The following is a 25,679-nucleotide window of genomic DNA, read 5'->3' on the forward strand; positions in this document are numbered from 1 at the left end:
TCTGGATTTAATCAGCAGTAAGTGTGGATCTAGCTGTATGAACGTCTGTACAAAGCAAGAGATAGATGGAGAGAGAACATCCATGGGGTTGTTGTGGTCAAAGCTCAGTTGGCAGAGGAAATATAAATGCAGCATCTCTCTATTGGTGCTTTAAAGGATTAGTTTGACTTGTAGGGAAATGCACATATTCGATGCAGTCATCCTTTAGTCAGTCGAAAGCCTTCAAAAAGAAGAAAGCACTGGAACATTTGCTGTGACACATTTTAGTTCAATGAAGACCTATCAAAATGTGTACAATATAAGAAATGACTGTTTTTGTTGCTGCTGTTTTTTTTTCTTGTTTAAATTCGTCACTATTTTCCATATTTTTAAAGTGTTTTTGTAATGTGGCTTGTCTTAATGAATTTGACGCTCTTGGACCAACAAAGATGTGTTTCATGTATGCTAACTACTCATGCTTAACACTGATTTGTGTAATGTTTTGTGTTACAGTGTATTATTTAGCATTAGGATGCTAAAACACATTTGTTGCCTCAACCAGTTTGTGTTTTCTATCTGGTTTACGGGCCCCTATATGATTGTTATGATCTTTTTTTCCTATTACAATGTTGTAACATTAATTATATAAGCATTATATTAAAAAATACTATTCATGGACTTTTATTTTGAAGTTCTCTTTAGATGTTGACTTTTTTCCTCATAGTATGACCTTTTTCTTGTAACAGTCCCACTTTATTAGTTGGACTTTTTTTCTTAAAAAACTCCACTTTATGCTCCTAAAATGTGTCTTTATTATTGTCATGTTTTGTTCATTTTTCTATTACGTTAATATTGTAACATTGTTCCCCGTGATTTTATTCTAGTAAAGTTTTTAAAAACTTTTTTTTTTTTTTTTAATTTTAGCTTTCTATTCTTATAAACCAGTAGTAACTTTTCTCTCAATATTAAAATATTGATTGGCTGGCAACCAGTCTAGGGCGTAGCCTGCCTCTCGCCTGAAGTCAGCTGAGACAGACTTCATCACACACGCAACCCAAGTGAGGATAATCGTAGAAGTTTAGTCGATCTAAACTATAAATTTTCTTTCTGCTAAATTTGGACTTTATTCATGTAGTATATTCCCCCCCTGTTCTTTTCAGTGTGGCCCTGTTCATTGATTTTAACCAATGTGAAAAAATCATTTAATTTGTAAGAGTGAGCCAAGAGAATAACTAATAGGCTTTATTCCATCAATATCTAATTAAGTAATGGATTATTCTTCAATGAGACAATCTGAACTCATGCAATACAATACTTTCAATTTGAATGTGAATCAGTAATCCACCTGCCACTCATGCTTTTCAAATGCTAAACCCAATGTTTTTGTCATTATTATAATATTTAATGTTTTCTTTCATATTAAGTAATGTGGTTGAGATTTCTGATATTCTCCCTGCCAGACCTCTTACCTCTGCCTCTCTGAAATGAAGAAATGGTCGCATGTCTGGCCGGCCTAAGTGCTAACAGATGTGTAGGTGCGCATCGTCAAGGCACAAGTAACAAAGACGGACAGGGAGAAGGTCACAGCTACGCACTTGAAACCCTGAGACCATCTTTATCCTCTACATGTCTTCTTCTGTATCGGACCCTTGGAATCAAATAATGAAAAGATCGCATCAAGAAAATGACTTTCACCTCCCTTTCAACCCCCCCAAACACACACACACACACACACAAATGAAGCACACTTTCAGCAGCGTCATGAGTTGCAACCTCCACAGCATAAGCAGGCATGGAGTGATGTAAGGCAGAGGTGGAAGAGAAGGAAACAACTGCGTCTCAGATTACCCAGATGGAAGGGAAGGGGAGGGGAGGGTGGGGGGTCGAGGTCAACACACCTTTACTTCTCTCGTCACTGAAGGACGGCGAGGTGCTCATAAAAATAACCTACATTTATCATCTTGAGGCACATTTGTTATTGGTCACTATGTCATCAGACAAAAATATTTTCAAACCAAAACAACAATACAAAAGCAGTGTTTCCCACAAGGCCGTAATCTATTTGGTGGGCACCCGGCGGCTGGCCCGGTTGGAGGGTCAGGGGATCTCTTTTTGTGCATCAATGTTTACAACCAAAGAAAGGACTTTGATTTAGATTTTAATGGAATACAGTAATTTTAATGATGCTAAAACACATAAACAAACACCAAATAACATAAGAAATTCAATTTAAAAAATTACAACCGCTAACTAAAATAACTACAAATTCATGTAAACTGTAATGTCAAACACCAAATAACTTAAAGGAAATTTCAATACAAATATAATGGCTTACTTAAAAAAGAAATACGGTAGGTAACAATTCAAAAGGCGTAATAGGTCTTAAATTTTCTTGCACAGTTTGCGCTCTGTTTTCACCTAAGGATTAATTGAAAAGATACCTCAAAACCGCACCCATAAAAATAAGTTTGAAAGATGATTTTGCTCATTAAAATGAGTGAATCAAACGCTTACCCTGTTCCTTGTTCAAAAGTGTGTGTGAGAGATGCTTGGTCTGCGCCGACATGCCCGCCGTTTTAAATAGTCTTCTCTGTAAACTTCTGCTCCACACCCAACAAAGCCCTCCTTACTCCCTTCCTCATTCTGCGCAATCAACAAACATCCCTAAAATGTATAGCAATAGTCAAATTACAAAATGAACCCAAAAAAATAAAAATAAAACATAATTAGAAATAACTGAAGATATAATGCAGCTACTAAATTTACTGTGCTGTGTCACATACAGCCATGACTTAAACTGAGGCATTTTAAGCCAATTTGGGTCAAATGCAGTAGTTCGGTGTTTATTGTTAGCTGATGCAGTCATGATGGCAAAGGAGAAAAGGACCAGCCTCGTGTTAAATCCGACTAGTCTCACCCGTTGCTTCCAAACTAGGATACTCGACAGCATGTTGGCGTGTATCCTCAGGACGAGGCTTTTTCGTGATTCGCTTGAAATAATTTTCACTATTTGTCTGTGTGAATGAGACGTCATTCGCGTCAGCTAACGAGCAGAACCGCTCCATGCAATACGAACATTGCGCGAGTTGCTACTGTCTATGCACATTTAGCTTCTAGCTACGTTAACAGATAGACAGCGTAATATAACATTCGAACTGTTCGAACTTCTGTACTTGTTTGGTGACACAGTTGTATTTCATTTAGGTAACGCATACCGTCACCTACTGACCGGCGTCGAATGATAGACGGTACGTTCACAGCGAGGACGAACAAATAACGTCAAAATCTATTAGTGTCGGCCAAAATTCACCTGTGGCGGCCCGCCACAACTAAAAGCATATGTGTGAAACCCTGCAAAAGTATTGTTGCTGTACATTGTGAATACACCGTGTTTTTCTGCTGATTTTGTGTTTGACTGAGTTACAAACAATGATAACCTATAACATAGTTGACATTTTCTTGGACATGGTTTCAGTTTACTACGTTTCGAGAATACTAACAGCACGCAATGAACAACAGTAGTTTGTGCTCAGTTACCACTGTACTTCCTTTTTTTCCATTTAGTTATTTGACATTGTCCAAGAATTGGTTTTCATACAGGTATTTACTGTATTTATAACTTTACTGCTGCGTTGGCATAGGTTAGTGATAGACCTACGGCGCGATCCGGCTTTAGTACAAATTCAGGTTAAGTCACTGCCTTAGGAACGAAACTATGTCGTAAACTTACAGCCTCCTGGGCTTGCTTTTCAAGATAACAAACCCATACCACTGATCACATAAATCCCCTTTACACAGCTTGTAAAAGCTGGGATTTTTTTCACCTTCTTTACATTGCTGTTTCGTCTAAATGTCACTTAAACGGAACCAATAGTCCACCTTCTGATGTCGTGTCAAGAGTCAGTCTCAACACATACAGTACTGATAAGCAGGTCGAATCTGAGCATTTGTACCCCTTTCTAACAAATTTCAGCAAATACCCAATTGTTGAATGTCTCTAAAAGATTATCCCGAGTTATTATCCGATGGAACACACCACAGGATAATTGCTCAGGATAATTTTTCTTTTCTAATCTTTTTAAGAGTCCTTTTTCTTCCCAGATTTGTCTGGAAAATGGTCGGTCCGACAAGTCTAAATGTTAAAGCTAGTTAATATTTACGATCGCAAAATACAGTATGTGTGTGGTCAACACCAAGTTCGGTCAATCCATGGACTCTGTGATTGTGAAGTGCACTGGAACACTATCCAATAAGGAAGCAACCTTATGCTCCTGCTGTTGCCGGACACAAAAATATTGGAGCAATGACTCTTTGAGATAAGTGTTCACTTTTTTGTGGGATCGCTGTGTAAAAGAGGTAATATTGTTGACATTGCCGGTCTATAATAAAACCATTGTGTACCCTGTTGTTTAGGAGCTCTGGACCACATTCTGGTGTCAACACAAGATGGGAAGTTCCCCCTCAACCAGCTGGGCCAAGTCTCCATGAAATCCCCTCAGCTCATAATGGTCAATATGAGCAGCTACCCCGAGGTAAGACCATCACTCACAAACCAACACGACAACAAACGCATGTTCTTTTTATTTGCGTGTGTGTGTGTGTGTTTGTTACACACCAAAGCTTGCCAGCTAGGATAGTTCCTGGTTCACAGAGGAGGACGTAAGTGATGGGTCTACACCGTTTTTTTTGTTTTTGTTTTTTTTATTCAGGGGCAAGGGTAACTAAAACGCTATCGGGGATTGGCTTGTTTGTGTGACCATCCATAAATTGACGAGCTACTTCCTGTTTCCCAAAGTACAACGTCGGATCACAAAACCGTACCATTGATTCTGGGGCTATCAGAATTGTCATTGAACATGGTACTCAGAGTAATCTGTTTATTTATTATTGTTTGTTTCATTGTTGTCTTTGTCCAATCCTGGCATAGTTGTTTATATGCATTTTTGGCGTGTGTGCGTGTAGGTTGTTTCAGGTTTTGAGTAAATGTCAACTCAATGATACTGTGTATGGGTCAGTTGGGTGCATAAATAGACCTAGTAGAAAAAAAAATCAGGTTATATTTATACAATTTTATTTCTATTATTTATTTATACAGTCCTTCCATAGCACATGTGCTAGCACCCTGAAAACTTTACTTGATATCAGTTATGTAGTTTTTGTGTGATCCTGCTGCCTAACAAACAAACTGCAATTAACACAGTACCTCTGGTCTTGGTTCTTTCGTACTTGGCGGAGGTAATAATCTGAGGCTTGAAGTGGAGCTAGAGCAGACATAAATGAAACCTGACCTTAGATTCTCATGCCAACTTGGTCTCATATGCTAATTGATGGATCACTCGAGGAGCCCTTTGTTCTGGAGTGAAAGATAGCACCAAGAACTTGAACTGTGTGTGTGTGCTGATATGTAAAATACATCTGTGTGTACGTTGTCACCGAAAGGAAATTACCTCATTTTACCCCAAGTTAGGAAGGAATGGATTATTTTCCTTTTCTTTTTTTTTTTTTTATACCATCCTTCTTCAGCAGGACAACAATGTACTAATCACAGCTCTGGTTCATCCAGTAAGCTTATCGTGTCCAGACTTTTCCAGACTGGTGGTCTGGAAAGTCAAAGCACTTTTTAAATTTTTTTTTTTTAGTACAATTAAGACAGGCGGCACGGTGGCCGACTGGTTAGAGCTGGGATAGGCTCCAGCACGCCCACGACCCTAGTGAGGAGAAGCGGCTCAGAAAATGGATGGATGGATGGACAATTAAGACATTACACAATCATGTGTTGCCTTTTCTTCTTCATTTTCCAGACACAATTTACGACGTGTCATGAAATGCAACAATTAAAGTGCCTGTAAAGACACCAATAAAATGTCTTGTAAACTTGACACACCACAGAGAAAAAAAAAACTTGAATTTGAAATTTGAATGAATAAACGAAATCATCATGTATCTAAAATAATAATAAACTCCGCCTCCTCCGTACCCCGCCTCCTGCCCGATGACAGCTGGGATAGGCTCCAGCACGCCCGCGACCCTAGTGAGGTAAAGCGGCTCAGAAAATGGATGGATGGATAATAAAATCAGGAAAAATAAGGCCTGCTCTCAACCTCCAGGACTGTGTGGGCATGCCCACTAAAGGCGCTGGAGACAAGCCCTTCACCTGTCAATCAAATACGTTCGCTCGTACGCTGTGTGCTCAAGTGTCTGTAGTCAGCTACTGGCTGAATAACATCTGACCCTGTGTTAAATAAACAGTTAACTTTTCCCCTTCTCTGATATGTGGGGACCCACAGACAACAAAACCAAGCAAGGTGCTGACGTATTTGACGCCCACTGAGCAAGCTCCTTAGATTTTTAGCCCGTTAGCTCGCAGGCTAGTGAACGCAATAAGCTGTTAACTTTCCCTTAAGTGTCTCTGTTGTGTGAATCTACGTGCTTTGCATGGAGGGAGGCTTTGGAGTATTGGACGGACGCAGCACCGGTCCACGAGCCCGCTAGTGGCTAATAACTACTAGCCTAGCCGCTAGTAGCAGGCCATTTCGCTGTGGTGTTGAGTGGGTACCATGCAGCAAAAAGAAACAGCTTTTATTTTAAGCCTATTCTGTATATGCTTCGACTTCATGTTTGCTGTTGTCAATTTGTGTTCGCCAGCAATGACTTATGCATAAGTTCCTAATGTAGGTGGAGCCCTAAAGGGGGAAAAAGGCTTTTCCTTCCTTGCTTTTGCTTTAAACCAGAAAAACATCTTTTATTATCATGATGCTCTCTTGAATTACAGTATTTAAATGCAGAATCACAAACATACGTCCACCATATGGACAAAAGTATTGAGATACACCTCTTAATGCATTTAGTGACCTATCGGCCCCGCTTAATCATCTTATCAAGTCCTTTTTGAGCAATTCTAAGCTCGCAATTTTGAGGGAACAGTTTAGGTAAAGCCTTCATTATCGCAGTGTTTCCAACCTTTGTTAAGCCAGGGCCAAGGCGCATGCTGTTTTTTTTTTTATATTAGAAAAATCTCACAGCACACCACCAAAAAAAATTTCACAATACTGAAATGATGATGATATCATATCATTAATTAACTTAATATGTTTAGTTGAACATAAAGCTGTTATTCTGTTGTATGACTGGCAACGGCGGCACGGTGTACGACTGGTTAGAGCGTCAGCCTCACAATTCTGAGGACCCGGGTTCAATCCCCGTCCCCGCCTGTGTGGAGTTTGCATGTTCTCCCCGTGCCTGCGTGGGTTTTCTCCGGGCACTCCGGTTTCCTCCCACATCCCAAAAACATGCATTAATTGGAGACTCTAAATTGCCCGTAGGTGTGACTGTGAGTGCGAATGGTTGTTTGTTTGTATGTGCCCTGCGATTGGCTGGCAACCAGTTCAGGGTGTACCCCGCCTCCTGCCCGATGACAGCTGGGATAGGCTCCAGCACGCCCGCGACCCTAGTGAGGAGAAGCGGCTCAGAAAATGGATGGATGGATGGATGGATGGATGGATGGATGGATGACTGGGAACAGGTGGATATACAGGTTAGTGGCACTAAGCAGGCCCAAAAAAATTCATGTAAATTTGACACACCATAGAGAAGAGTAATGTTAACAAGCCTACCAAATTCAAATGACAAAACAAAAATCGCTCAGTATATAAAATCAGGTTTCAAAACTTATACTAATAAGGGCCACCTCTCAGCTCTCAGGCACTGTGGGTGTGTCGAATGGATGCGCCAAAAGGAATAAAACATATTGAGGGGGTGCTAGCTTATACGATGTAAAATCACGTTAGGACGCTCAACTTCAAAATTGAATAGTTATTGTGGACTATAATCATAAAAATAAGCACACAACTCAACTTATCCTCGTTGTTGGTGACATAATGTCACAGCCGAACACAGCACCCGACGACAGCGGGGACGGTAGGATGAAGCCCAGGTAGTTAGACAGTCAGCATTGCCCCATTCACTCGTATCAAGTTACCCATGAAGCCTTGTTGTCTCTGGTGAAAGTTTACAAAACTATTTGTCGTAAAATGTGCACTGCAGAGTCAGCTGGTGGTGTTGATGTTCAGCTCACCATCTGCGTGTGTTTTTAAAAAGTCAATGCATCGCTTTATTATTTCCTAATTTTTTGGGAGCTTAAAAAAACGTCACCGAGCTGTTGTATAAATTGCGGCATCCAGCAAAGACGCATTTCCGGGGTGTAGCCATTGTTAGCTTGCTAACTACATGCTGGAGTGGTAAATGGGCGTTGTTATGGAAGCTAAGCACAGTTAATTCACAACTGAGCAGCATAGCCAAGCAAAATGGCTTCACTTTGTACTTAAATAGTGGAGGAGGGAACTTGCGCTAGAAAGTACACGTCCCAGTCCCGTGATGTCACGTGGCTGTGTTTTAGCGCCGCCCACAAAATCAGGAAAATTCAAATGGTGAAAAAGATGCTTATCTCAACAATTCAGCACTATAATTGTTAGGTCTTGACATGTTTTCATCACTTATCTTCAAACATACTGTATATCATGTATTTAGAAACAAAACACGGATAACTGCTGAGAGCCTCTTTAATCGTACCATCCGCTATCAAGGATTGAAGATTATTTAATTGCTCTGGATGTCACCATTTGTCTGAGACATAGATCGATATATAAAGAAAGAGACCTTATTTGTAGTAAATAAATCATACTTTTTGGACCATTGAGTGTCAGTTCGACGAAATTGGTTTATTTCCTGCGCCACACCTGATGATCCCTCACAGTACAGTGATTGGGAATCACTTAATTACAGCATAAATAAGAGCCCTGACTTCAACCACATCCAACACCAACAGACATTGGGAGCCAAGAGGATATTGATGTCAGGTAGCGGGGGTGGAATTGAATTTGTGGAGTCCTTCAGTCACAGGCCGCATTTTTAGCCACAAGTGCCCGCGGCCAGTGGTACTCTGGTAAGTGTTTCTTAGTAGTGACTCTAACCGCAGACCACACGCACAGTCCAAGCAGACACACAACACATGCATTACTCCGGTGTGCACGTCGCACACAGAGGTGAGTCCGCCATGCCCAGAGCTAATACGCTTATAATGATGCCTATCCATTACCAGGCCTTCCAGATGCCCTTCAATTGTTTTCCAGTCATTCATTAACAAGCAGCAGGCCTGTATTTGTGCGTAGGTGAGCATCACTGAAGCGCTTGTACATGCAGGCAGACAGCAGCACGCATTCCTTTCCGCTCACTTCTTGGCTTCGAACTAGTGCCGCTCGCGTTTGATGTGAAACTTCAGTGTAATTTCCCCCCATCATCCGCACTTACATGTTAACGAGAACCTGGCCTGAAAGATTCCGGCTTGGTTTTTCACCCAAAAAATAGTCGTCATGAGTGCGGAAGCAGTGATGAATATGATGCTGAGAACACTCTAACATAGGTATGAGCCGAATCTATCACTCGCCACTCCAAGAGAGCAAGTAGAGGTCTGCGCTCTCTGGGCAATTTTAGCAAAGGAAAAGAAACAAGAGCCGAATGAATTAATTCAATACGCGCAAATAAGTTCCTTTAATCTCACTGCCATTTCTTTCCCCCAGTGGAAAACACCAGAAGGAGCTGTCTCGGAAGGAGAGAAGGAAGGGTTAAAAAAAAAAAAAGGAAATGCACATTTTTATGCATTTTTAAACTCTTTGGAATGCTCAGCATAGGGAATTGTCATGCAGCGAAATTGTTTTGAAGTTATTTTTCTTTCTCCTGTATGCAAAGTGCAGCATCTGGTAAGATGTTAACAATCTCTCAGTAATGCCCTTTTGTGTCCAAATGATCATTGTCAAGATTGTGTTCAGCTTTTTTTTTTTGGCACTACTTACCTCTAATGTCATGCAGGATGATGCCAGATTTTAAGGCTATCTGATGTCCAATCAGACTGACATTAATGAAGCCATTCCTCTCTGAAGTTTAGATCAGCTCAGCTGCAAGTAACTGCATACTCAGGTGCATTTATGGCTGTTGGCAATGATGCAACCGCAGCAGGTAGGCAAGAAGGAGCAACAAGAGCCTGTGGTGATTTCATACAGAAGGATTCCACGCATGGATCACATGACATGTGATTTGGAGTGCAAAGACGTAGCAAGCTAATTGTGTCCTTGTGAAAAATGATGGGTATTATGGCCACATTGGGGTAAAAAAAAATACTATGAGAATAGTCGTACAAATATAAGAATGAAGTCATACATATGAGACTAAAGTCACACTTTTCTGATGGAAAATCAGATTTTTGTAAAAATATTTTCTACATTTAATGAGAGTAAAGTTGTAATTTTACAAAAATGTAAAAGAAAAAACATCTAACGAGAATCCATCCATCCATCCATTTTCTTTACCGCTTATCCTCACTAGAATATTCTCAAAAATTGCAACTTTTAAGTTGTAAATCAGGAAATCTATTTTATGAGAGAGAACTTGTATTATAATTAGAAGAATTCATAGATTTACAAAAAAAAGTATTAATATAAATGTTTTTATGAAAATGAAGTTTTAAAAGTATTATTAACAAAATATATACATATAGTATATTTCGGGTAAAAAGTTCCTAATTTTATGAAAATAAATTCCAAATTCTACGAGAATATTCATGTTGTTTATTTTATTTATTGTGAATATTTTACAAGAATGAAGTTGTAACATTTCCCAAAACAATCATATTATTATGAGAATAAAGTTGTAATTTAGCAGAATAAAGTCATGATTTTATCCCAGAAATATTTTGAGCGTGAAGTTGTATTATTCAAAGGTTGTACATTTACAAGCAAAGGTAATATTTTTTTAAGAATTGATAAGAATAGTTGCAATTTATGAGAATAAAGAATGTTAGTCCATATAGTCATATTACATTAGTTTTATTTTATGACAATATTTTACGAGAATAATGTTGCAATATTGCCAAAGAAATTATTAAAGAAGTCTTAATTTTTTTAGAGTGAAGTCTCAATTAATGGAAAGAGTCGTAATATTCCCAAAAAATATATTTTATGAGAATGAAGTTGTTTTGAGTTATTGTTGTTGTTTAAATTAGAAAAAGAAAAATCATAATTTTATAAGAATACATTAAAGTGACAATTTTATGAGAATAAATGTACAGTATGATTTTTAAAGTGAGTATGAAATAGCAATGTATCAAAATCAACGTAATATTATGGGAAAATATATTTTATTAGTATAAATATTATTTTAAAGTAATAAGAGTAAAGAGTTATGAGAATAAAGTTATTCACGATAAAGTTTTACATTAGTGGAAAGAAATAATATTGTAAAAATTTTAAAGGAGTAATGTTAAAATATTTTTTTTTTTTACTGAAAATGACAGTCCTAAATTATCTATAATAATGTCATTTTTTTTGTTTTTGTTTTTGAAGAATTAAGTGGTGGTATTACAAAAAATAATTCTGAAAATACAACAACAAATATGGCTATATTGACAAATCCATGAGAACATCGTCATCACACTAGAGAGATGTTGTAAATTTACACGAATAACGTCTTATTTCAATCCTAGATGTATATTAGGAAGAGGACTGTTCAGGATGTTTTCAAGATGCACTTTAGTCGTTGTTTGCTCGACCATCATCTATGTGAACAGTTTAATGGAATTGATTCATTCTCGTATCATTACAACATTGTCACTTTTTAGGATGACTTGTTTTTTTTCTCCTAATTTTACTTTTATTTTTAAATTTATTTATTTATTTTTAAAGTGTGGTCCTAACACTCATTTGTCTGTGTGTGTGCATTTGTGTGTCACAAGCATAGTCTTGTAGGGTCACCGGGGGTCAGCGCCCTGCCCTGCAACCTCTCAGTCCCATCCCACAGGACTTGGCGCTGACAGTGGCCCAAGGCACTTCCACAGTGTACGGGCAGCCACACAAGCACACGCATACACACACACACACAAGTTCCTCACCCAAAACACACAAAGCATCCAGAACACCTTAATGATTGCCAGCTGGAGAAAGACCACTACCTGCAGTTGTAGCTTTGATTTTTCATTCACCCCAACCTTCTTGTGTGTTCTTGTGTATGTTTGTGTGTGTTTGTTGTGTGCGTGGCCTCAGGCTACGTCGGCAGCTGCCCGTGCCCTGAGAGAGAGTAGCATGAACCTCAACCCTGACGTGGATGGGACAATCATCAAGGTGCCTGTTCCTAAGTGAGTCTCTTAGACACGCACACACATGCATGAACTCTGTTTTTTTTTTGTCATCCGTCTGATCCTCCTTCAGGCAACAAACACATCTATGTTGTACGAAAACATTGATTGTTATTCTTTTCCTAGAATATCAATGCTAAGTGTAGTGATATAATCTGTTTTGTCACCTACAATAAGGAGATGACAATACCTTGTGTACCAGGCTGCAGGCAAGAATATGTAAACATGTTTTATTTTAACAATTTATTGACGATGTGGAGTTTTTATTTATTTTTATTTTTTTATATCTTCTGACACGTCTCTGTATGAGAGAATTATGTATGTCTTGGTTATAGTTTTGAAGCTAACCTTTGCTTCAAATGAGTAAAAAAATACATGCACATTGTGGCAAACTGCTACCTCTGCACCTGCAGTATGAGCTCTGACAAGAGCGAGGGAATAGATGGCAATGAATGGTCATTATTAAACATAAAAGAAAGGGATCTCAGGGGGAAAAAAAACATAAAAGCCAGGGATCTCTCTCATGCTAACAGCCAGTTAACTCCTGGTCCAACACAAAGAGGGTCAGGGGAAACACTTTCAATGGGTCCCAGTCTGATTCCAAAATCTAAAGAAAAATATCAATACATTTGTAATTTTAAGGATTATTGTACATTTAAGTCAATATTGCAAGAGTGAGGTCAAAATATTACACGAGAGAAAAATATGTAATTTTATTTAAAAAAAATATATATATATATATAAATATATATACAATTTCTTTAGCCGCTTATACTTGAAAAAATGAATACACTTTAGACAATAAGTCATTATGCGTCGGGGTTGAACCGAGTAGTCGGCTAGTCAACGTTGCTATTCCGCATTGCTGTTTCGTGCTTGAAGTTGATTAATCGCTAATCATATGTTTTTTGGCATCTCTTCTAACAATTGGCCAATTTACAAAGGACTTGTGACTCATCTGTCTGCTGCTGTCACCGGACTATAACACTCTGTGGTCATGTCCGGCCAACAAGCCGACAGTCTTCTTCATACATCTGTGGGACTCTTGACAGTACTAAAAAGCAGCTGGTTGTGAATGAGTATAGTGGTTAACCCTGCAAGCTTTGGCTATTGGGATAGCTGCTAGTTTTAAAATATTCAAAAGCGAAACCACGGGACTGGCGGCGAGGAACGAGTGCAGCAGCACAAAGTGAAACTGCATCTTCGTCGTCAATGCTGTATCTTATGTCCAATAATGCGTGGGCTACAACTGTGTGAATAATGGTAACTTTATTCACGACACCTGTTGCTTTACGACAGTATGTCGTCACACTTGTTGCTGTACTGCATACTTTACAAAAGAAATGACACCGGTATCACGGTCATTTGCAAAATATGCAAGTCCAGTCCTCAAATACAGTAAAAGTACAATTGAAATAGAAACAGTGAAAACAGAGAAATACGTACATTTTTGGGAGCCTGGCTATGACGTACACAAGAGGAGACCAGCCGACTCATTGTAAAGAAAAACATGCAGGGCTATCAGTAATTACAACAACTACATTCAGTTTATTGGTGAATTGTATTTTCAATCTTCTTTTTTTTTTCTATTGTGCTGAAAGACGACGATTAATATTCGAAGCATCCACCGCTTATCCTCACTAGGGTTGCGGGTATGCTGGAGCCTATCCCAGCTAACTTTGAAAGTAATTTAGCAAGATCAAAGCTTTAGTATTCCTAAGAAAAACTGATTCATTTATGGATAGACACAATATTGAAAAGTGAAGGTGACATATGAGATGTATGGTGTAATGTTATGAAAACAAATTTTGCTAAAGAGAGTCATAATTACTTTAAAAAATAGTAAATGTACAGAAAGAAAGTCTTAATATTTTGAGAGTAAATGTCACAATACTACCGGCGAAAAGTTTTGTTGGTGCAAAAACCATGTAGTTTTGTCATGTGTGTCTAGCCATTAATTTGAGGGTTTCCATTCAGTCCTTCACTCCCTGTATTGTGCACATTTGCATTTAGTATGGAAGAGAGGCCCGTGTGTTTATGTGCATGCGTGTTTTCTGGCGGATGCAGCAGCAGCAGGTGTTAGTCTGATGGAGTCGGGACACGCGCGTCGGACCGCTCTCCCAAAACGCACCCACCCACCCCCTCCAATCAGCCTCGGCATGCTTCCGAGACTCTATTTGCATTTGCAAAGAGAAGAAGAAGGCGCCCGTTGATTCGCAGTGGAATCAGCAATTAGAGCGTATTGTTTGCAGTAAATAGATGCTACTCGTGGATTGTTTGCAAATAGTCCACGAGGCTAGAAAACAGCAATTAAGGACAAAGAAGCAGAATGACACGGCAAGTCAAATTTTGTGAGTGATTAAAACAAGCGAGGTGATTACAAAAGTTGTCGTGTTGATGGATGTTTCAGCTTTGGAGTGAAACCTTGGGGAGTGATTTTGAAGTAGCTGCTACAAACTTTACACAATAACAACCTGATATTAGCATGTTGTTCTGCACCTGTTCTAAAGATATAATGAAAGGTGAGTTGGTCATCTCTAAACAAGGACGCTTTAACTGACACAAACACAACTTAAATACAGCTCAATCAGAGCGTAGACCTCCACAGAGGTTACTGTGAACAAAATGTATGGATCATTGTATGTTTGTTCCTCCAGCCACATCGGGGCAATTAGGTTTACGTACTGTTTTCATTGGATTGTTTTATATTTATGGCCTATTTTTATACAAATGTTTACTGTAATTTTGACTTTACTACTCTAGTGGTATAGGTTAGTGATAGGCTACGGTGTGTTTAGACCAGTGGCGTTTCCAGAACCCCCCCCGGGGGAGCCAGGCAAGAAGGACCATGGAGGCTCTCAAAACAACAAAAGGGTTAGTACCCCATTAGGAAAATTCCCAATTCTTGATGTGTCATTGCAATGTCTACAGGGTTTTCAGTTGTCCTTGATATGGAACAATATCAGCTGTCTAGCCACCAGCCAGCAACATCTAGCAAGGGGCCCTGTGCGGGGGATTTCCGACACGTTATTGTTGCGGTGTCGAAAGCAGTTTTGTCGTTCATATGGGCAAAGGCCAGGCGTCTCTTGGAGCCCCTCCAGCTCGGGGCCCGACGCAATTGCCGGATTTGCCTGCACAGTTGCGGCGTCTCTAGTTCCAATTTGTGTACAAATTCAGCTAACTTCACCACCATAAGAACAAAACTCGGTCGTAAGCCAAGGACTGAAGTTGTAGTCGGATATACTGATTTAATTTTAATAAAGTCTAAAAGTTACAATGAAGAAAAACACATCTTTTGGTTTGTGCATTGCAAATAAGAGTATATCTGTGTCCAAAACCTTCCATCCATCCATTTTGCAGGTGAGCTAGGCCTATCCCAGCTGACTTAAGATGAGAGGTGGGCTACACCCTGGACTGGTCACCAGCTAATCGCAGGGCACATATAGATAAACAAGCATTTGCACTCACATCCACACCTAAGGAAAGGTTTGCCTTCAATGAACCTAACATGCATGTTTTTGGGATGTGGGAGGATGCCGGAGTAGCCAGAGAAAGCCCACACAAGCACAGGCAGAACATGCAAACGCCAAACAGGAAGCCCAGAGTCGAACCCTCAACTTCAGAACTGTGAGGCGAATTAGTAACTGTGTGGCTTGCCCCAAAAAATGGATGGCTGGAGATTGTAATAAGTTGTGTTAACCTCATTTTAGTTATTCAGATCCTCGATCATAGCTGTTAATTGATTTCACAGGGGGAAATGGTCTAAGCCTTGGCGCAGGTCATCGCTCTCGGAGTTACTCTCTGCCACTCAGGGAAAAGATTAGTCTGAAATCTTTGTATGCTTGGGAAAAGCCTGTTGAATATCATCATCACACATGTCAGCAAACTCTGACCAGAAATTGGACTGTGGCTTTTAAATGTGCACTCCTCACTTTTGTGCCAGGGATTTAACTTTGTTGTTTGTTTTGCTCCCATTTTTTTTTTTTGGGTTGACTCCCTCGTAGGGTGACACGTGAGCACAGAGAGAACCTCGCCAAGACCGCCAAGCAGTTCAGCAACAAGGCCAAAGACTCTCTGAGGAGAGTGCGCTCAAATGCTGTAGCGCAAGTGAAAAGGGCAAAGGAGGGACACTCCGAGGACACCATCCGACTCGTAGAGAAACAGGTACAGGAGAGAAAGCACGAAAGAGGTCTTCTCGTCGCCAGCGTGACTCTGTCACTGTCGCGTCTTTGCCTTCGCAGATTCAGCAGATGGCCGACAACATCGCAACAGACATTGAGAAACAGCTCGCAGCCAAGACCAAAGAGCTGCTCAGTTGAATGTGAGGAGACACACATGCAGCTATTCAATACGTCATCATTCTGTCACAGCCACACCCACAGGCGGACATGTTTAATACGCATTGTGTTGATATTCTACAGCAACAGCAACACGGTGGGAATAGGTTTTGGACTTTGGTGCCGGTTTCACATGTAAGCGGGTGTTCACACAATCTGAAAAAAGAGAAAAACTGGGCTGTTCTTCTGGACTTCTCTTTACATGATAATAGGATGGATGGCTGTTGTGTTGAAGTCTGAAAATTAAAACATTTGAAAATGGGTCTCAAATGACACAGTTATCGTTTCTGTGTGAACACTGAAAATGTTAATTAAATCTTAGTCATCAATTTGTTCTTATTCTGTGAACATATTTAGAATCTCCTCAGACAATGCGTACGTACGCACGAATAATGAAAGGTCAGCTTTCGAAAAAAACAAACATCTTTTACTCAAGATGCACAATGTATTGCTACTATGAAGTATTAATTCATAAAAACTATAAGCTGGACTTTGCTAGTGATTTGACTATATGTACTAATCGTGAGAATGGACATTTCTCATCACTTTCTGTGCTGTATGTGTGTATCTGCCACTGGCTAGCAGTTGGCAGTGGTCATTCAACAATCACACTTCGCCGCGTGATCTGAACAGTAAACAAGCTGCTGTATTCTGTGTTTTCCTTACCACTACACACCAATACTGATGACCTGATTTCCTAGGTGAGCGGTGTCAAACTTATTTTTGTTGCGGGCCATATCGTATCGTACTTATGCTTTCCCATGGAGGGTCTTTTATGACTGTAAACCCATATAAATGTGCAACAATTTGATTATCAAATTAATTGACTAACTATTGTGGTAATCCAGTAATCGTTTAGAGACAGTGCGTAAAAATTGTCGAAATCCTCTGATTTAGAGCCTCTAAACATTAAATGATCTCAGATTTATGTAGCCCTCCATGAGAGCAGAAGGATTATCTTTCTGTTGAATCGAAATAAAACATTTGCAAACATCTGCTTTTACATTGGAAAAGAATGATCAACATTTATGCCCATTTTCTGACTCATTACGGGCCAAACCACTATCTTAATCATAATCAATTTGCTTGTGCATTTTCTGCACTGTTAAATTGAAATAATGCCTTGGGAAATTAAGTTTTTGTTAATCCGATTCATCGACTAATCAAAAAGATAAAACATTAATTGATTATTAAAATAATTGTTACTTGCAGCCCTTATTAAAAGTGAAGACAATTTTTAATTTTGCCACATCACTTCCAAAGATGCGAAGGAAAATCCTCCCTCCTGAAAATCCTCTACTCTTGCCGTCTTCAAATAAATATGTTACTGGGAACGAATGGCTTTTTAATGGGATTTGTGGGCTTCCTCCTCATCATCCCTCTTGCCACAAGGGCTGTCTGTTTATATAAAACAAGCGCACCCGTCTGGATGTCAACTGGCTGGGTTTTTTTTTTTTTTTTTTTTTTTTTGTCCTGGTGGCAAAAACAGACATCTTCAACACGGTGCTAAACATTTGCTTCACATTCAAGATTGAAAATGCGTATGCATGTCGACTGTTGACCGCACGTCTCCTCTCCTTCAAATGATTATTGATGGACTCTATTAAAGCCAAACCGCTTTGTAGTGCTTGTTTGTGTGTGCGTGATCGCTTTTATTTTCTTTTTCTCCACTTTCAGTTTGAAGTCAAACCCCCACCTCTTCCTTCTCCTCCATTAGTTTGAGTGATAATGGACTTTTCCTGTGTGCGTGGACCTGACTGTCGGCACCACAATGGTCCATTAGGGTGGGTGGGTGTTTGGGGGGGGCTATTAATGTTGTCTTTGTTTTGAAATAGCTGCACTTAAAAAATAGTATGGAACTGCTATAGTTGTCAGATTGTCTGAATGGGAGCAAAACCATTAGAGCATGGACTCCTGCTTTCCACTTCCTGTGGTTTTGTCTTTATTTTTATTTTATTTGTTTTGAGTGCAGCCCAGCGGTCTCACAAACACATGATTGATTTCGTGCTATCAAGCTTTCCTTTTGTTAAAGATAGGGTGTTAAAATGAAGTAGGCCTGCGTCCTTCAGTATGGTTTGCCTTTAATGGGCAAAACAGAGCAGAGTTGTTAGATAAACAAGAGTTTAGCAAAGGAGCGTCTGTGCAGGGGACGCGGGCGGCCTCACGTGGAAATGGCAGCGTTCTCCGGGCCATTCCGTGTCCAGATGTCAGCAATTTTGGGGGCATTGTGTACCTTGGCCTGCAACAGAGGCTTCATGATCGATGGAGGGCTGAAAATCTCCACAAGTCTCTGGCGCAACAAACGCAGGCCAAGTGCGAGGAAATTGCTTTCAGCTGATAGCTTCATTTCGCTTGACATTTATCAAGTGGAAGACGGGTTCTTTTTTGGTAGTGGGGACGTGGGGGTACAAATGTTTACTGCAAAAAAAAAAAAACGCCTTCCTGGTTCGTGTGTGTGTGCATGCCTTCCATCTTTAAGTTGTGGCGTGTCCTTTGGCCCCTCCGTAGAAAAATATACAAATCTAAATTAGTTCAGTAAACTTTTTGGGGATTTGATAGCAGGGCCTTTTATTTGCTTTTGGTGCACAGAAGGAAAGATAACCACACGTGTGTTGTGATAAATGTGACGTGCAAACCATGGACAGAAAGTTAGAAAATCACAGTATACACAACTGGCCACTGCAATGGGTACACCTGCACGATCTGACAAGCCGCTACCAGATACGTACAGTCGAAGTCTGTCTTTAAAAAAAAAAAAAATTATTAATAATAATAATCAGTGTAGACTCCATAGGAAATAATGGGAAGTGGGTCAACTGTTGCCCTCATACTTTAAACTTTATTAACCCTATATGCAACAGGGGACATATAGGAAATTGACTTTGTCATTGCTTGTATATGAATAGTTGGCTTTCTCAAGTGCCTGTCCACCCACCCATCCGTCCATCCATCCATTTTCTGAGCCGCTTCTCCTCACTAGGGTCGCGGGCGTGCTGGAGCCTATCCCAGCTAACATCGGGCAGGAAGCGGGGTACACCCTGAACTGGTTGCCAGCCAATCGCAGGGCACATACAAACAAACAACCATTCGCACTCACAGTCACACCTACAGGCAATTTAGAGTCTCTTTTGGGATGCGGGAGGAAACCGGAGTGCCCGGAGAAACCCCACGCAGGCACGGGGAGAACATGCAAACTCCACACAGGCGGGGCCGGGGATTGAACCCGGTTCTTCAGAACTGTGAGGCTGACAATCCCCGGGTCTTCAGAACTGTGAGGCTGACGCTCTAACGAGTCGTCCACCGTGCCGCTAAAAGTAACATTTTAACAGCTATTATTCAAGTGAACAAAAAAAAGTTAAACTATCAACATAAGACAATACCAGACGCAATCATATCTTTAATGACAAACGATGAGGTATCCTTTTTTTTTTTTTAACTTTACATTTTTGCTTGTCACACCAGTGTAAAAATAAGTGAACCGCTGTAAAACAAAACAAAACAAAACACTACCTTATGTTTGACGAGAATGTGAGTCTGCTTACTTTTCGTATCATGTTGCTGTTCTTCCGTTAACACCCCTTCTTGAGGGTGCTCCTTTTGGTAATAAGTGTCAACTGTGTCACTCAAAATTGCCAAAGAAAGAGCATGTCAAATAAATTCTCCAGGTATGCTCCCCTAATGCTTCCCTATTCAGGACTAGCACTATAGAAAGTGGATGAATAGATGTTTAGCTACATGAGTAAATCAAAATGAGAAAAAAAGCTCTCAGTAAGACAACCAGAATCCTGAACATTTTATTTTTCTATGTGTACCTAATGTAGCAATTGTGTCGCTATGTTGTGCAGATACTGTATAAGATAGCAGGTTAAAATGTAAGTACGGACATATTAAAGGGAAATTTGCACTCGTGTTGTTGTAACAACAACTTCCCGTCATCCTCTCCTGCGTCCTTCTGTATGCTGATTTCTGTATTGTTTGAGAATATCATGATGCCAGTGTGCAACAAGCCACACACACAGACACGCTCATAAACATACGCATCGAGTCTTTTCTCTCCCTTCATCACCTCTGGAGTGCAAAAGAGTGTGTGAAGCCGCCCAGAAGATGTCACTGAGTCTCCAATCAACACATGACTATGAAATAAAGCTCTCCAACGGGACACGCTTTGTGCGTAAATGGCTGCTTATGCAAATTAAACTGAAAAGGATCTGATGTTCATAAGAGCATCTCTGACCTTTTCAGTCAGCTCGGATAGCCCTATTAATATTTATAGATGTAATTGGCTGAGCCTGGGTAGTGCGAGGCCTTGCGCAGTTAGGCAAACCCACATATAGGCCACACCCCCACCTCCTACCCCCCCCCGCACAGGTGGATGCTCTTACTTTTTGCAGCTGACTTAGATTCCTTTTAAGTAGGAAGTTGGATATCCTAATAATCACGTAAACTAATAGCGGGCGGCGAGAACGTTTCCTTCCGCCGCACTCGGCACGTCAGTTATTCTCAGAATTGTTGCTGTCTGTCTGGTCTGCGAGTCATTTGGACAGAAGGGAACGTGCGTCCACTCAGTAACCCCCTCCTTGACGTTTAGTGGGGATCACACGGGCCCCCTTTTTGGGAGGCCTCCCCCTCAACCGACATGCTTCCACACACCTCCCGCCTCTCCGATGTGAACAAAGCCTTCCTCAGTCTAAAGTGGCCCAATCTCAAATGATTAGCGGCATGGGGGGAATTACATATTTAGCTTTACGTCCGTTGCCATTTCCTCCCCGCGGCCTGATCTGAAGTGACTGGCGAGTGGTGCCCTCCATGTCGCTATCTCCGAGGGGCTAAAAAGACCCCCCCCCCCCCTCCCAGCGCGCACACACCCCCACCCCGCAGGAGACTTGTGTAATCAAGGGCTTCCAACAGAGTAGAAGGTGAGAGGTGCACAGTGGACACTGATGACAATAGACCAAATTGCCATTTTATTTTCTTGTGTCTGATGTCCTAAACCAGGTGGGGAACCTTTTCCGTATCAGGATGCATTTCCGTTCGTTATAAAGCCCCCCCAGAGGCACGCACAATTTATGAAAAGTACATGATGCAATGATCAACTTTATTGCTGTATATTACACAGGTGTCAAATAGATCCAGATCCGTCCCTCCATGTCATTTTATTTGGCTAATGAAAGCTTTCCACAATTTTTCCTTGTCTTCTGTTCCATACTAGTTAGTCATCATTAAATATGTTTTATTAAAAAAAAAAAAAAAACTAATAATAATTTAAAAAAAAAATTGCAGAGGCAGTTATCAGGATTGACACACAATATATTAAGGGACAGGAAGTGAAAGTGTCTCGCACTAGCTACACAGTCAGTGAACAAACGCGGCAAAAGTGCAGCTTAGCTTCTGGCTAGCAGACGTCATGGCTAGCGACATGCTTCTGGCAGAATGCCAAATAAATGATTTGAAATGGCATCACAATGTAAATGTCAGTGCGCCACAAAAATAGGTGTGGTACAAATGCGACTTCCAGCGGAACTGAAATCAGCCTCTCTCTGGCTATTCGGATAGAGCCGAAGCAATAACAATTGCCGTTAGTACTATTAGTTTCAATAGTATAATAATTCACATTGGTCAAACTGTTGCAATTGCCTCATTTCTGTAAAAAGAAGACAAACTATTGATGTCGAACGTTCCTAAAAAGAAAAGAAAAATTAAGTTGTTGAAGTTTCTTTTTAAATGTCATTAATTCCGTTCATGTTTACAGAAAACAGGAACAATTTGTTTTGTATTTTGTTCCCTTACTGTCCTGAATCTAAACCGGACCGTGACCTTAAATCCAAGGTACGTACTGGACTGCGACTATTGAGTTACCGATACACCCCTAGCGATTATACATTTATGTGGTTTCACCATTATAACCAGCCCCCCGAGGGCAACCCTAACTATGATGTTGCCTGCAATGACAAGTTAGCCACCCCTAGTATAGTTTGTCATCTGTTAAAAGTTTGAACCGTAAATATAACACAAACTATGATCCCAAAACACTTTACTATCACCCATCCATCCATTTTCCGTACCGCTTCGCTTCACTAGGGTCGCACGTGTGCTGTAGATTGTCAATGAACGAAAAGGATCGGAAATATGTGGGGATTCGCTGTATGGTTAATGTGATTCATGCTCACAAATTAACCCTAAAGCAGATTATTTCTATTATTTGTTATGGGGGAAAAAATGTGGACGTCAACCAAATATATAATAAACAACTGGACAATGCTCCACTGAATTCTTTGTGGAGGGTGACGACCATGCATTTTAATTGCAATCTTCTGTCCATCCTGCAAGATGACATGTCTACAAAGCACTTGTTTCAGTTGCTTTCTACAATGTGATTGTCCTATTTAACATGTCATTTGTAAATAGAAACCCCCCTCACTCTGCCAGTACGTAATAATTCAAATTTTTTAAAAATCAGATACATACAATGAATCCTTTCCACAATGTATAATGTCCTTCAGTCAAGCCCCGTGCACCAACTCAAACCTGTTGGAGTTCATTCTCTGTACCAGGGCTGTAACTCATTTTTGTTGTGGCCCACATTACTTGTATGGTTTCCCTCAGAGGTCTGTTATGACTGTGAAGCCATCTCCAAAGTTTGTAAATGTTTCATCACCTCATAATTGTATTACATATACACAAAGAAATGACAGTTAACTAGTTTTGAGGTTGAGAGTCAAGGACAATAATTTGTTAAACTCTTGTTCAAGATACTCTGAAAAAAGGGTTTTGTAACAGAAAAGTGCTTACGGTATACAGTGAATTTGTCTCCAGTAGTTGGAGCCACTTTAGTACTACAGCAGACAGGCCACTAAATAAAACACACATTTTGGACATAAGTACAGAGTCACTGAGCAATGTAAGGGGACCAGGAGTGCGGTAATGGTGATGCTTGTGCAAATGATGCAGAGTCGTCAAGTAATTACGTATGACAATTTAAAATTGCGACACAGACTTTAGCAAGAGTAATGGAGGCTGACGCAAATGATTTGCTTTTGCGGGCCACATAAAATGATGAGGCTGGCCGGGTGTGGCCCCCGGGCCTCGAGTTGGACACCTGCGCTCTATACCATCAGCTCTCGCTCATAAATAAAGCAGATGAACACCGACAAAGCCATTGGACAGGAAGCCTGTTAATCTGCAATCCAATCCAGCTCGAGTCAAGAGTGAAGCCCGGCTCAGTTTGACTGAGCGGGACCTGCGAGGAAGGAAGCGGAGAACTCAGGAAGCGGCGTTCAGAGCTTTCACCAGTCATATCCATCACGAGGGCTTGTGATGGAGGCATGATTGTGTGTGCTTGTGCGTGCGTCTGTGTGTGTGTGTGTGTGTGTGTGTGTGTGTCGTATCCATCACACGGCCAAGAGAGCAGAGTCATTAGAGGGGCTGGGCCGCATTTTAACTAAACATCTTTTTCCATAAAATAAATGCTTCCAGGTTAGCGCGGGTCCCGGAGAAGCCAGGTCGCCAAGCGTTTGCTGCCACTCATCTGATCCCAATTACCAGGCACCGCCAGGTCACAGCCTGCATGCGTGGATGCACACTGGAGAAGACAAGCAAGCAAGTGTGCCTTTCTCCTCTGCTTCCAATTGACACATCGCCACCCCGGTGTGAACCTTACACCTTTTACATTTCTATGACTGCAGCTAGTATTGGGACACACACGTTACAGGACCTCGGGGGGGGGGGTGCAAAATAATTGGAGTTCGCCTTAGGCCCCCAAATGACAATACGCCCCTGCCCTTCACATCCGTGTACTGCGAAGATTTGAATTATTAATGTCAACTAAACAGTGTGAATTTGATAAAATTCTCACACTTCCTGAACTAGATTAAGTACTTAAAATCCTTCTTGAGGTTGATTACCGAACAAGTGAATCATGTCAATGCGTATACCGTACTTCATAATCATAATGAACATTTAATAGGTGTTGTGCTAAAGACCACACATTGCAAGCCCAAGACTTGCCCGTGACCACAACTCACCAAGACAGAGACTTCTGGGAGTTGAGAACGGGTCAGAGACAAGACCAAGCCAAACGACATTTATAGTTTACCATTTCGACTGCTTTAATACTGACATATTCTCGATAAAAGCCTCACTCGTATCACGCTCAGCTTCATCTCTACTGAATCCTTCTTGGCTGACACTGACAGCAGTGCTACTGCAACCGGCAAGAGCGTCTGGCTTTTGTTGTCGGTTACTCACATCCACTGTCACTGTGGAAAAAGGTTTGAACCCTTTGTTTTTTTTTTAAACATTATTTATTTTTATTTTTTTTAGATAAAAACGGGTTGTCTTCGTCTCGCTGTCTCCTCTTCTCTGCTTTACTAGAATAACTGCTTCATTTTTCTCTCAATGCGCCAAGACGTTTGTAACTTTTGTTTTGCTACCCTCTCCCTGAATCCAGTCCAGAAGCTGCAATAGTCCATTGCATGGGAAGGGAGGGTGGAGCATTTGGAACGAGCATGATATATTACGCATTTTAAATGTGAACTAAGACTAAAACAATAATTGCTTTAAATCGAAGTAAACTTTCTCAATCAGCTTTTATGAGATGTTTTTGGGGTGGGGTGGGCTCCACACTATTGCCTGTGTTTGCCTAATAAGTCCTCCCTGGTGGTGGCCCAACATGATGACTAGGTTTTGGCTAAATGTATCCTTGCAAATGAGTAAACGACCTGACTCTATTACTTTCCCATTCGCTATTGCAATTAACCGGTGAATTTTAGTGAAAAAGTCATCATGGTGTGAACTTTAACCCTGGATTATCAACCTAGTCTGACACAAACTAATGTCATTGCTTTTATTGACACGATGCGTCATTTTGTTGCGTGCCTTTAAGTAGCACACTTGATTTTTCGATCTTGATTCGAATAGTTGAGAGGAAACAAAGATGTCGTTCCCTTCTTTTGAATACAAAGCATGCAAAAGTCCCAGCAGCTCGGTCACCTCGCTCAGTCAAGTGGTGTTAAATGTATGAAGGAAACACGATCGTGCAAGGGAGGAAGTGTCCATCACGCTCTTTTATGATGTATACTTACTGTTGAAGTGTGTGCATGCCTTTTGGTGTGTACTCCGTGTGCATTTACATCTCTACATCATCATAGGATAATTGCTTCCTCATGCTTCCCCTCCTTCCCCCC

At 40.6% G+C, this 25,679-nt stretch overlaps 1 protein-coding gene across 2 annotated transcripts in view; it reads left to right on the forward strand.

The window, feature by feature from the left end:
• The window catches only part of mrrf (mitochondrial ribosome recycling factor), a 31,755-nt gene extending 7,053 nt beyond the window's left edge, over positions 1–24,702 (forward strand). The window contains exons 4-8 of one of the 2 annotated variants that reach the window (XM_061698602.1): positions 4,393–4,511; positions 12,069–12,160; positions 16,165–16,324; positions 16,402–16,481; positions 23,971–24,702. In XM_061698602.1, the coding sequence (XP_061554586.1) occupies positions 4,393–4,511; positions 12,069–12,160; positions 16,165–16,324; positions 16,402–16,479 (449 nt within the window). In that variant the 3' untranslated portion in view covers positions 16,480–16,481; positions 23,971–24,702. Of the gene's footprint in view, positions 1–4,392; positions 4,512–12,068; positions 12,161–16,164; positions 16,325–16,401; positions 17,326–23,970 lie in introns of those variants that run through there. The other variant, XM_061698601.1, reaches the window with a different exon arrangement.
• The last annotated feature ends 977 nt before the right edge of the window (positions 24,703–25,679 follow it).

Source organism: Phycodurus eques, chromosome 15 (assembly GCF_024500275.1).
Source record: "Phycodurus eques isolate BA_2022a chromosome 15, UOR_Pequ_1.1, whole genome shotgun sequence".
Taxonomy (NCBI): Eukaryota; Metazoa; Chordata; class Actinopteri; order Syngnathiformes; family Syngnathidae; genus Phycodurus; species Phycodurus eques.